The 13,023-nt window shown below is 38.4% G+C and overlaps 1 protein-coding gene across 2 annotated transcripts in view; it reads left to right on the forward strand.

Annotated features, from left to right (window-relative positions):
* The window catches only part of MALRD1 (MAM and LDL receptor class A domain containing 1), a 406,987-nt gene that overhangs the window by 54,982 nt on the left and 338,982 nt on the right, over window positions 1-13,023 (forward strand). For both annotated transcript variants that reach the window (XM_031444727.2, XM_064479367.1), the window contains exons 12-14: window positions 7,097-7,249; window positions 8,135-8,240; window positions 8,717-9,084. In XM_031444727.2, the coding sequence (XP_031300587.2) occupies window positions 7,097-7,249; window positions 8,135-8,240; window positions 8,717-9,084 (627 nt within the window). The remainder of the gene's footprint in view (window positions 1-7,096; window positions 7,250-8,134; window positions 8,241-8,716; window positions 9,085-13,023) is intronic.

Consider the following 13,023-nt stretch of genomic DNA (forward strand, 5'->3'; position numbering starts at 1 on the left):
TTCAGACATACATCAATACTTAGTATTTGAATTCAGTAAAGTCTAAGCAAAGACAGGTTGAATAGTATAGGAAAAAGGAGTGATTTGCTATTTTTCTGATTTACTTTTTCAAACTTAAATACTGGTTATTTTTCCTGAATGACTGCATCTGCTAAATGTGCAAATCTGAGCATTAAACACAGGCATTTCCACTGCTGAGGGGAGAGTGTGTGTTGATGCTTTGAAAGCCGTCTCTGTGTGTTTTTACTAACGCACTACCTTCTAGTGGTAATTGTTGTCTTCTGCATTGAGACTTACAAAGTCCTTTCATCATATAAATGCATTGGGAGAAAGCTTGAATTTTCCGTAGTTGTGTTTCTTCTGCTCTGTATTTATCGAGAGAGTGTGTGTGTGTGTGCACGCGCATGTGTGAGAGCAAACAATCTAATTAGGGCTATGCTTTTTTCTGCTTATTTTCTAAAACAAGATGTTTTTGAGAAGGTTTTTTTTTTTTTGTGAGACTGAACATATTTAAACTTAATTATAGAATTAAAGGCTTCCTAAGATGCACGGCTCTGTGTAACCACAAATTGCTTATTTTAATAAAAGATGGGGAAATAAGCTGCTATTTTCTGTTTTATATCTTAGGCTCTTTCCTGTAGGCCTGACTGCAAGAGAAAAAGTTGTCTCAAAATAAACCTAAACTTGCAAATTATTTAGCAACTTTGTTTTTCATTAAATGTGTATCAATGCGTAAGTCCTTGCAGAAAGAAGGCTATCTTGCTGTTTTTTCTTAGTAAGCTGGATTCTCATTCTTTTCTTCCTGTTATCCTCAAGTTACAATTTAGACACTGTTTCCACTGCAAAAAAAGCCCCCAAAAACAAAAACAAAAAACCTCCTTAGACAGAGATAATTGTAAAATACTGGAATGGGAAGTTGTTCCTGGTGAAGGCTCGTCATTTCTGTGACATCAAACCACGAAGTGGAGAAAAAGTCTATTCATTCTTATTTATGGAGTCAGTAATCACTAGGGGGAAAAAAGAAAAATGTTGCTGTAGACAAGTAACATTTGGTAAATAACCCATGATGTTTTGATCAGTCTTACCTGCAGATAATTCTGTTGTCAGATTAGAGAAATTCAGAACAGTGGAGATAAAATAATAAAATAGGTGATAGAGTAGATAATAAATGTCAGGTGAAAACTCTATTGAGAATAAAAATCTATTGAGAAAAAAATCAAAATAAAAAAATAAAAATCTATGTGAGAATAAAAATTTAATAAGAAAGACTTTTCCTATGATTATTTAAGATTAAATTTCAATAAATTGCATTATTAAGTGTATCTATGGAGAGATTTTGTGTGTGTCATTACTTTGAGCTTATATGGATTTCCTTTTTCAGCAGGATCACTGTTCTTCACTCTGAATTATAAACCAGAAGTAAATGTGGCTCGCTTGTAGACACAACCTACTCCAGTCCCTGTCTTTTCTCTCTCCTCTTCTACTCTTGTCCCCTTTGTTTCTGTTTCCACGTTAGTGATGTTTGTGGTAAGAAGTATAAGGAGATGTAATGATCCTCCGTGTTCAGCACCAAGTTCCCTTAGCACCTTGCCCTGCACAACTTTACCACGGGATAGTGAAATTTACATTTTCTTCCAGTGTCAATGTAACTCCTGTCTTTGGGGGTATAGATTTAAAGACACCTGAAAGATTGTATGATAATAATATAAATTCTGTTACACATGTACAAGGCACTTATTTTGTATCTGACATTGTTTGACATGTGTTTATATGTATTGACTAATTTAGAGCTAAGAAAAGAAAGGCACACGGGGAATGAATACAGTGGCCCTTCCTCCGGTCATGGTCACAGTTCAGTAGAGGTAGAGATGGGAGTGCAAACTGGATCTCAGGGCTGATTCTCATTTTACCTGCTGAGTCTCCCAGGGAGATTAAATTTGTAAGGTTGTCAAAGAATGCCTTCACCGCTTATAAGAAAAGCTTTAAAACAGACTAGTTATCTCCTAATGCCCGGTGCCTGTTGTTTTAAGAGTGAGCATTTCCAACACTTTGTTAGGTGTATATGGTAAACACCAAAAGGAGTTTTTACTTGAGGGCAAAAGCAAGCTAGTGAGACAGCCTCAACATATGTGCATAAAAAAAACCATGATAATTTATTGCCACTCAAATCTGGTTAATAAATTATAATGCGGATGTCCAGTTATTCCAGTATTGTTTGCTGAAAAGACTATTTTTCTTCATTGTATTGTCTGCTCCTTTGTCAAGTCAAGATCAGTTGACTATATTTATGTGGCTTGCATTACACTTTAAAGGGAAGTGATAGAGTTTGAGTAGGTAGGTAAAAGTAAGTGGCAGATTACAAATGGAAGAAATGGGACTGTGGTTTAGGTATTAGAATGTTGAGGAGGAAAGTATTCTTGATCTACTAAAGAAACTGAAGTAATAATTGTAGCTTGAGCATAATGGCTAGAGAAGCACAAAGATTGTTGGGAACCAGATTAATCATGTTAAAGATTTTTAGAAAATTTTATTAAAAAATTTTTTTTTCGTTGGGGGGAGGTAATTAGGTTTACTTATTTATTTATTTTTTAATGGAGATGCTGGGGATAGAACCCAGGACTAGGTGCATGCTAAGCATGTGCTCTACCACTGAGCAGTACCCTCTCCCCATGTTAAAGAGTTTGGATATCATACTAAATAGTAGGCAAGCCATGTAAGGATGTCTAAGCAGTTACATGATCAATTTTGAATTTTTAAGATCTTTACATTTTTACACTCTGGTGGCAGTGTGAAGAATGAATTGAAAGAGAGAGTGTGGAAGTAATGGTTTCAGTTGGAAGAATTTTCAGACTGAAGATGAGACATGATCATGGACTGAACTGATAGGAAGAGATATGTCATAATAAAAATTTATGAGATAGAATAAGGAAACACTTGATGATTGAATTTGAAAGAAAGGGAAAAGGAGTGTTTTAAGTAATACTAATTTTTATCTGGAGTCCTTAAATACAGACTGAGTGAGAGAGGGGATGTCGGGTTGAGGGAGGAGATCATGATGGTCTGTAATTTGGACAGTTCTGGCACTAACAAGAGGGCAGTAACTTGGAGAAGTAGTTACTGGGTTATTTTTATTGACTTAAGATAATTTGAAGCTTTGATAGTGACGAGTTTACCACAGAGAGGGTGTAGGTAAGATCCATTGTTTTAAACTAAAACTGTAGTATGGTGACAGCATTTGAAGTTTTCCATTCCAGATCAAGTAGGATATTTAATTACCTTTCCTTTGAGAGGCAGTTAAGTATAAATATAAATAAGGAAAAATAAAAGGTCCAGCATTGAACCTAAGGAGAAACACACAATTAGGGAACTATGACAAAAGAAACCTAGTAAAAAAAATTAGGAGTGGATGGGCTGCTATGTACGCTTGTATTGGGGTACCAGCTAAGTAGGCCTAACTTTGTAATCTAATCAAGAATTTGGGGGAAAATGAGAAATGAGAAAATTTTGTTTTGGAAAAAGGAAGGTCACTGATGCTTGTAACAAGGGTGCTGAATGCCTGCTATATGCCAGGCGTATAGATTCTACAGTAAATGAAACAGCCAGCCATCCCTCTGCTCTTGGAGCTTGGTTCCTAGTAGAGCGGAGCCTGAAAAAAATAGCAGTGTAAAGGCAATAGGGTAATGATGGAGTGAAGGACTTGCAATGTTAAATAGGGCTGTCATTGTAGCTCTCAAGGACAAGGTGATTTAAAGCAGACTTAAAGAGGTAAGGGAAATAAACCCTGAGGGGATTTCAGGGAAAAGTTTTTCAGGCAGAAAGAAAGAATTAGGGGATTGAGACAGGAGGGTACCTGGTGAGTCTGAGCAATAGCAAATGACCTATGTGGCTGGAAGGGAGTGATGATACGAAAAAAATAATAGGGAAATAAAATCAGAGAAAAGCAACCCACCTAGAGCTGTGGTCCCCAACCTTGGCTGCATCTGAGAAACACCTGGAGAGCCTCTAAAGCTCTCAATGCCATGGCCGATTACATTGCAATCACTGGAGGTGGAACCCAGGAATTAGTCATTTTAAAGCTCCCCATGTGATTGTTAACATGCCACCAAGTTTGAGAACCATTCAGCTAAGACTTTATGGGTCATTGCAAGGACACTGGCTTTAAATGAGTGAGATGGGGAGCCGTTGTGGCATTTTGAAGACAGGACTTACAGAATCTGGCTGAACAGAGGGACTGCTTGCTATATTGAGGACATACTGGAGGGTATTAATGGTCGTCAATCAAAGAACACCAACAAAATGCCTGTAAGAAAGTGAGGCTTATTGGTACTTGCTGAGCAAAGAAGGTGACTTACCATGGGGACCTTTGGGGCATCTCAGCAAGAGAGGATTAGGAGAAACTTGTTACAGGGGTTAGGCTTGTGTTGGGTGATTTGGAGGAGGGTTCAAGTGAGTGGGAATTTACTTGGATTGAGTGTCTTCAAGAAACAGGGTCATTCTGTGATTGCGTGCCCTTTATTTGGGAGGTGAGGGAAATAGAACAACATTGTGATCGGTGAAGATGCTGTCGTCTCACTCATGCCAGGCTGGTGAGTAGGGTACTTGAGCAGTTTTTGAATTTGCACGGTACCCTTCCTGCACTCAGACATGAATAACTAGAGGAGTGGAGAATCTGCCTGGAAATAACTGTAGGGCTGCTGTGCGCTCCTGTTGAACAAAAAGATTTTTGTGTGTCATGAATCTTGGAAGAGGACATTCTGTAGACAGTTCCATTATAAAGACAATATTCTGTGTGTTTAGCCTTCAGCTTCAAAGAATAAGCGAACTTCAAGTTTTCCTCATCACTTTTTTTTCAGTTAATCATATACATTTTAGAAGGTGCCAGTATCTGAGGCATCAGTGTTTTTTTTTTTAAAAGCATTATTTTAGTTAAGAGAAGAAAGCTGTTAAATGACATTATTTAAAAATTTTTAATTTTGTTTATTACCATCTTTAGACTATTACTGTGTCGGTGGATGGTTTTAACGTGCAGGTTTCCTTTCTTGGTTTTCTCCTGAATTTTGTCATTATTTTTGGAAAATATTCTCTTATTCCTTAACTGTCTTTAAACTTGAATAAGGTTAACATAATCTCAGATTAGGATAATCATGTCTGAGACTAGCTCTGTCTTAAATAATTCAAGCATATCACAAGGCCTTACCAGTTCAGAAATACAGAGAACTCCCTACATTTTGTTGAATGAGAACAGAAATTCTGCTTCATTCTATTTATGTGGGAAAATGTCCAGTAACCTCTCATTTTGTGTCTGCTACCACAGAACAAGACTGAACCATAGCACAGACATGTAATAAACTCATGTTCACCTCCCTAACCTGAACTTTCAAAGAAGAATGTTTGAGATAATAATCACATGAAATGTGTACTATAGTAATACAGATGAACAGAAAATATGGTTTGTAAAAGGGCTTACTGTTCTCTGCCCAAGAATAGGCAGAGATTAATAATGACTTTTTAAAAAAGGGTTAACTATTTTTCTATCCTGTTAGATTTTTATTCGTATCTTCTTGGAGTAGAAAATATATTTCTTTCCTCACACTAACCAAATGATTTTAGATGTTTTGTACTTCTCGATAAGAGCCCAGTTTTATCTGTGGGGCTAAGCTCAGGTTATTTAATTAAATTCATAGGGACCTTTCATTACAAAAGATATCCCGTTCCTCAGTCACTTCTGAGTCACTTCTGTTGTCTTACCCATTTTTAAGACGTAAGTCAAATCCAGTTTTATTAATATTCTCATGTATCAATTCTTAATAATGCCCTTTTATTGCATGGTTTTGTGTGCCTGACTTTTATATTCACATAACTTTTATTATACTATATTGTTAGAATTGTTCTATTATTTATTGTTGTTAGTCTCTTACTGTGCCTACTTTATAAATTAAACTTTATCATCAGTAAAAATACGTATGTGGAGGGAAAAACATAGTATATGTAGGGTTCAATACTGTCCAGCAGTTTCAGGCATCCACTGGCTTGGGACTTAGCCCCCATGACTACAGTGTATGCTGTTTACTAGGCTTATTGTAAAATGACAACAAATTATTAGATAAAATTTGTTCTAAAGTAAATTTGGGGTCTGTAGTGATGTCTGGACATTCACACTAAGCAAATTCAGATAAGCCAAAAAGGTTTATCCTTTTCCCAATGTAACGACAGTTAACAGTTACTGTCAATAGTTGCAGAAAGAATATTAGACTAGGAGTCAGAATATTTGGATTTCAGTCAGTCTCTACAACTTTCTAACTATGTAACCTTGGTTAAGTTAATTATTTCATTAAATCTCCCTTTTTTCCTCTGAAAAAACAACAATAATAATGCCATCTCCAAAGAGCTGCTGTGAGAATTAGATTTATATAAAGCCCTCAGTACAGGGCCTTCTACATTTGGTATTGACCATGTATTAGCTATAATTCAACACTGATGTGATTATAACTTCCCATTCTTTCTCTCTCCCTTTTTTTCTTCTCTTCCTCCTCCAGAATGTCTTTGTGGAACTTAACTATTTCTCAGCATATTTTCCTGAAAAGTGGGTCAAATTATTCTGCCTTGTGCAAGTTAGGTGATGCATTCAATGCTTTGGGAAATATTAAGCTCTAGAAAAATCAGAGGTGAACTTAATATTAAATATAATGGGCCTGGATTTTTCAAATATTAATTTTTTTTTACAAGTGGCTGCTTATTATGGTTTAGTATAAAATACGCTGTCAGAACAATTCCAGGTGATGTAATAACACAGAGAAACTGAGCATCAGAGTAAATTAGGCACCCTTGGCAATTCTGTCAGCAATATGGCTGAATGAGGCTGTTTCTTAGAAAGAATATTTGAAAAGTATTCTAAAATTGATGATTCTGCCATATCAGTTTCCAGTCTGAAAAGCACAATTCTGATTTTTTTTTCTGAGACTTGGCAGGAATCAGATATGCCTTTACTCAAATGTGCCTTTCCTGTTCTTGGGGAAGCTTAACAAGGTGACGACCTTTGAGCTCCGTCTACCCTTTTCAAAGTGTGGGGTCTAAAAGCCACATTTTTGTCCTTCAGTTTCCGAATGTGACTTTGAGGCAGACAGCTGTGGCTGGTTTGAAGCGGCTGCTGGTGATGATTTTGACTGGACATGGGGCTCTCCAAGTAAACTCTCTGCTAGTTTTGAGCTGCAGGCCCCACTCAGGGATCACACCCACAACACAATTCAAGGTAAGACACATGCAGGGGTGCTCCGAACCTATGGACTTCCCCCAACGTAGGACCTTTTGACTCAGTGGTTTTTGAAGTTTATGATGGTGCCAACAAGACATGCATTCAGTAGAAACTGTTCTTTGTGTTTTGAATTTTGACCTTTTCCTGGGCTAGCTGTCTGCCAGTGATGCTTTCAGGATGCTGAGCAATGAGCTGCTGCTCCTAGTCATTCATGTGATCACCAGGGTGAATGACCAGTACACTTACAGCCAGTCCCTTTTTCATTTTCAATGCAGTTTTCAATAAATTACATGAACTGATGAGCACTGTCTTATAAAATGGGCTTCTTTTTGTCAGATGATCATACCCAACTGTAGGCTAAGGTAAGTGTTCTGAGCATGTTTAAGGTAGGTGGGGCTAAACTGTGATGCACGGTAGATGAGATGTATTAAATGCATTTTGGACTTAGGTATTTTCAGCTTACAATGGGTTTATCAGACATAACTTCTTAACTCAAGGGAGATCTGTCCTTTGGTTTACCTTTGCCCAGGTCTCAGAAGAGAACGAGCAGCAGTACATTTCCACATTACTACAACAAATAGTAGGACCATGAATATTGTCAATTATACATATGTTGTCAATATAGAACCTCTCTTTTATGGGTTTTGGGGATGGAGTATAGATGAATTTTTGACGAAATTAACTGAGATTACCAGTTGATTTTGGCATCATTTTGACCTAGCTCTAGATAATAAATCGTTTAATATTTATAAGAACAAATTTGACAATCACTTTTACTGATTTTTTAAATTGTTGTATAGTCTTCAGTGTAGGGTTGACAGATGGAGGTCTCGTTTTAGACTTTGGGAGGCTAACTTACACTTTCTTTCTGTATCCCAATAGGGCACTTTATGTTCATTCTGAAGAAGAGCAACAGCCTATCACAACTTGCCAAACTGCAGAGCCCAACTTTCAGCCAGACAGGAACCGGATGCACACTTTCCTTCTGGTAAGTATTAAAACCAGTGATCGGCTGCCCTAGCATCCCAGTGGTTGCAGGCATGCCCCTGCAATTAGCAGACATTGTAATTTTTCCTGGCTTTGCTTTAAAAATGGCTATGGCCTTAGATCCCCACAATTAGCATTTTACTCAGGCGCACATTATCGGCATTTGTTGTGTTCTTTCTTGAGATGAAAGGGACTCTCTCTGCAACAATGGATTACAATTTAATTAACACTGCTTCCTGTGTTCCGGATTGAACTCTCTGAGAAAGGTGCCCAGGGTCCTGAGAGTCAGAGTATGCAGCACAGCAGATAAGCTCTTGCAAGCGGGCGGCCGCAATTCCTGCGAGAAATAAAGGCGTCCGTTATGATAAGTCATTTTTAATTGCCTGTTGAGTGAGTGGAAGAGTCTCAAAGTTAGAAATGTAGGCTGTTCCATCAATCCATCAATCATTTCTGTGTCTTGTGCTTGTTTTTTTGCAGGTTTTATAACTGTGGCCTCTCCGTGGGAGCAGCTGAGCTACAGCTCCACATGGAAGAAGCCAGTGAGTCCACGGTGCTCTGGAGGGTCTTATACAACCAGGGCGACCAGTGGTCACAGGCCACCGTTCAGCTTGGGCGCCTTGCTCAGCCCTTCCATTTGTCACTCCATAAAGTCAGCCTTGGCATTTATGATGGGGTCTCAGCCATCGATGATGTCAGATTTGAAAACTGCCTTCTGCCGCCCGCCGTGGAGAGCTGCGAAGGGCCAGATCGTTTTTGGTGTCTGCACACCAAGGCTTGCATAGAGAAGCTGCAGTTATGTGATCTGGTGGATGACTGTGGCGATCATACGGATGAGGCTGACTGTGGTGAGTGCTTTTCTTTTTGGTCCCTCCTACTCATTTTGGTGGTGACCATCTTGGTTAGCTCCCTGTTTCCAGGTCAGTCAAGCCAAAGACCCTCAGCACTGTCCCAAAGTTGGTGAATGTGTGTGAGTAATTCACTAGTCAAACCATCAGTATTTATTACGTAGATTTATGAACTAGATCCTAGAGGTACAGTGATGAGCTGGATTACACAGAGTCCCTGACCTCATGGAGTTTTACAGTCTAGTTGAGGAGATGGATATTATTCACATATTAAAAAAATAAGTGTAAAAGGACAGTTTTGACAGGACCTATAAATGGAAGTGCTATAACTTTATATAATAATGGCATTGGACTTTCTAGAGGTGGGGGCTTATCTGAGATCTGACAAATAATAAGTAAAAGCACGTGTTCAAAGCTGCATGGCAGCTGGAAGCTACCCCGTATGGCTGGAGTAAGGCGATGAAGGGGGAATAAGGTTCAACAGAAGGATGGAGATATGGGGGGGCAGATTAGCAGATCTCTGTAGATCGTATTAAGGAAATTTTCCTTCATTTGAAAGGTTTTTAAGATAGAAGGTAATAGAATAAGATTTTGGCAGATTTAAAATTGTCACTGGGGATACAGGATCATGAATGGATTAAAGGAGAGTGGATTCTGGGGATTTATTAAGAGACCGTCACAATAGTCCCCAGGAGAGGCGCTGGCAGCCTGTGTCACAGTGACAGTGATGGAGAGGGAGGAACTGAAGTTTGAGGAAATATTTAGGAGGGGACATTTGATGATGTTTTGGCTATAGGGGGCAGAGGGTGAGGTGTCAGAGATAAGTCCTGAGTTTCTGGTTTAAAATACCAAAAAGTTTATGGTATCTGACGATTATGTATGTCTTACAGTTTAATAAACCTGGTTCATCGTAGTGTCTAGTGCGCTGGCTCTTGAAAATGAATCAGAAGCTAAGAGGTGTTTGGATTTTGTTTTTTTAATTGAGGTACAGTCAGTTTACAGTGTTGTGTCAGTTTCTGGAGTAATGCACAATGCTTCAGTCATACATGAACATACGATTATTCATTTTCTTGCTCTTTTTCACCATGAACTACTACAAAGTATTGACTATATTTCCCTGTGCAGGATTTTTTTTTTTTAATTTACCAAAATCAGTTGGAAAAAGCTCACATCTTTCTTTGTCCAGAAATAGCAACAATTCTTAAAATTCAAGCTCTGTGTCTGTTACATTGCGAAGGCAATCATAAACCAAAGGAAAGCCATCAAATGCTTCGTACATCATGGAAAACATTACATTAAGAAATTTCCATATAAATCACTGTAGAGAGCTTTGCACCTAAGTGATGTTTAATACAGTCAGGCACATTCAAGTCAGAATTACCGTTCAGCTTGTTACACAACTAACACCTTTAGTGCGTATAAATAAAATTGATGATTTTGACAGTGGCTGTTAGAAGAAGTGTTATTTGCCCTAAGGGTAATTTATCTTTGCAATTTTAGGAAGCCTTTTCATCTTTTTCATGCACTTCACATCCCACTCCTTAAAAAATGTTGATCTGTTACTAAAAGTAAGCAAATTATCATTCAGACTTCTCAGTGTTAACTCAGTAGAATGGGATTATGGGGGCACGACTGTCATCCCAGAACACTTCCTGTGACTCAGTATTAATGACAGAACAGCTGGCGTTGGACTGTCCGTTTCTCCCACAGCCTTCCATCCAGATACAGTGGAATTTATTAGCAGGGATGTGTTAGGCATCCGGAGATAGACACTATATTTCCTGAAGCATGTTTAGAACATGGGCTTTTACTTAAGGATGGAGCTACACGCATTCCCTTTTGAAATAAAGATTGAGCGTGCAGTCGGCATGGAGACAGGCCATATAAAAGCCTGTCAGTTTTGGTGCCAGTTTTATGTCAGAAAACTCAGCAGGACACCTGGTGAGTACCTGCAGGCCCCAGGCCGCAGGTACTTGAGTCACCCGTGAGGAAATATCAGAGGAAAGCTCAGCTCCCATTTGACATTTGCTCACCGGCTTCTCTTCGCCGGGTCTGAGCTCCTGTTCTGCGGTCTTCAGCGACAGGTGATGTGTTCCCACCCTGCTGCGTTTATTCGCACGTGCTTTTATTTATTGTTTCAGGGCATTTGTTCATCTTTGGTGCCGAGTGCGGTTACTAAGATGGCTCTTTAGGGGACAGCTGACATTTGTCTTTCAAAAATATTAGCTTATGTAAATGAAGTTTAAATGTGGAACTCCTCATTAATTCTAAATCCTGGCCCTTCTGCCCGAGAATGGTCAGATGTGTGTTCTGTCTCATTTATGCTAAACAAGTGCTTGGTGCCCTACAAATTGAATAGAATATTCAGTTGAGAAGGAACTAGTCAGCTATTTTAAGTGCTTTGAATACTTCTGGTGACTGAAGGGAGTTAGAAGCTTAAAAGCTTCAGCTCAAAGGAGCTACAATTCAGTGAGGAGAGGCTACCACTGAGGAGATCCAGCTAAGAGCTGGCGAGGGCTCAAGATGTGATGTGCATAGAGATGGAGAAAGGGGAGGGGTGTTTAGGGCACGTTTGTAAGGTGGTGCGTGCTAAGGGGAAGGATGATTGGGGACAAACAGGAAGTAACATTTTTTTAAACTTTTTTTAATTGAAGTATAGTTGCCGCACAATATTACATGTTGCATGTGTACCATATAGTGATTTACAATTTTAAAGGTTATACTCTATTTATAGTTGTTATAAAATGTTGGCTGTCTTCCCCATGTTGTACAGTACATCCTTGTAGCTTCTTTTATACCTAATAGTTTGTATCACTTACTCCCCTGTGTTACCCCTCACCCCCTTCTGTGCCCTACTGGTAACTGCTAATTTCTCTATACCTGTGAGTCTGCTTTGTTTTTGTTAAATTCATTAGTTTGTTGTATTTTTTAGGTTCTGCATGTATGTGGTTTCATATAGCATTTGTCTTTGTGTGATTTATTTCACTTAGCATAATGCCTTCCAAGTCCACCCATGTTGCTGCAAATGGCAAAATTATGGAAGTTCTTTTAATTTGGGAAAGGTGAAGCTTGAAAGAGGAGAGTTTAGATTTAAGTTGAGAGTCAATGAGTAAATATTAAAGGATCTTGGATAGAGGAGAATGATAAACTACCATTGAAAGAGGATCATTCTTGAAAGAAAAATACCATGTGATATCACTCATATGTGGAATGTAAAAAAAAAAAAAAAAAAAAGGAAGAAGAAAGAAGACACTAATGAACTCACTTACAAAACAGAAACAGACCAGGGAAAGGGGGTAGAAAGGGATATACTTGGGAGTTTTGAGATTTTCAGATGTTAACCACTATATATAAAAATATATAAAAAACAAATTTCTGTATATTACAGGGAGCTATATTCAATATCCTGTAATAACCTTTAGTGAAAAAAAAAATCAAAGCAAATCTCTGTATATATATGCATGACTGGGACATTATGGTCTACACCAGAAATGGACACATTGTGACTGACTATACATCAATTAAGAAAATCTAAAAAATTTTAAAAATTTAAAAAAGGAAAGAGGATCATCCTGATACAAGTGTGGAGGGATACTTGGAACTGGCGCAGGAGGGAACCAGAGAGAAAGTTTGATTTCAGAACGCAGTCTGGAAAATACCTGCATTAGAGTCATCTTGGGTGCTTGTTAAAAATATCGATTCTCGGGCTTCTCTCCATACCTAAAAAACTTGTATTTATGCAGGACTTTACCATAGAGTAAGCAATTTTATCACACACCCCAGGTGATTCTGAAAGATGGAGACCTATTAAATTATGACTCTTGTCAGCTCTGCGTGTTACAGTCACCGAGGTAGCTGGTAAAGAATCCTGATATTAGGCTGCAGCAGTTGGACCAATTAAATCAGAATCTCTGGAGATGAATTCTGGGCTTTGGTGGT

This window comes from Camelus dromedarius, chromosome 26, assembly GCF_036321535.1.
Source record: "Camelus dromedarius isolate mCamDro1 chromosome 26, mCamDro1.pat, whole genome shotgun sequence".
Lineage (NCBI taxonomy): Eukaryota > Metazoa > Chordata > Mammalia > Artiodactyla > Camelidae > Camelus > Camelus dromedarius.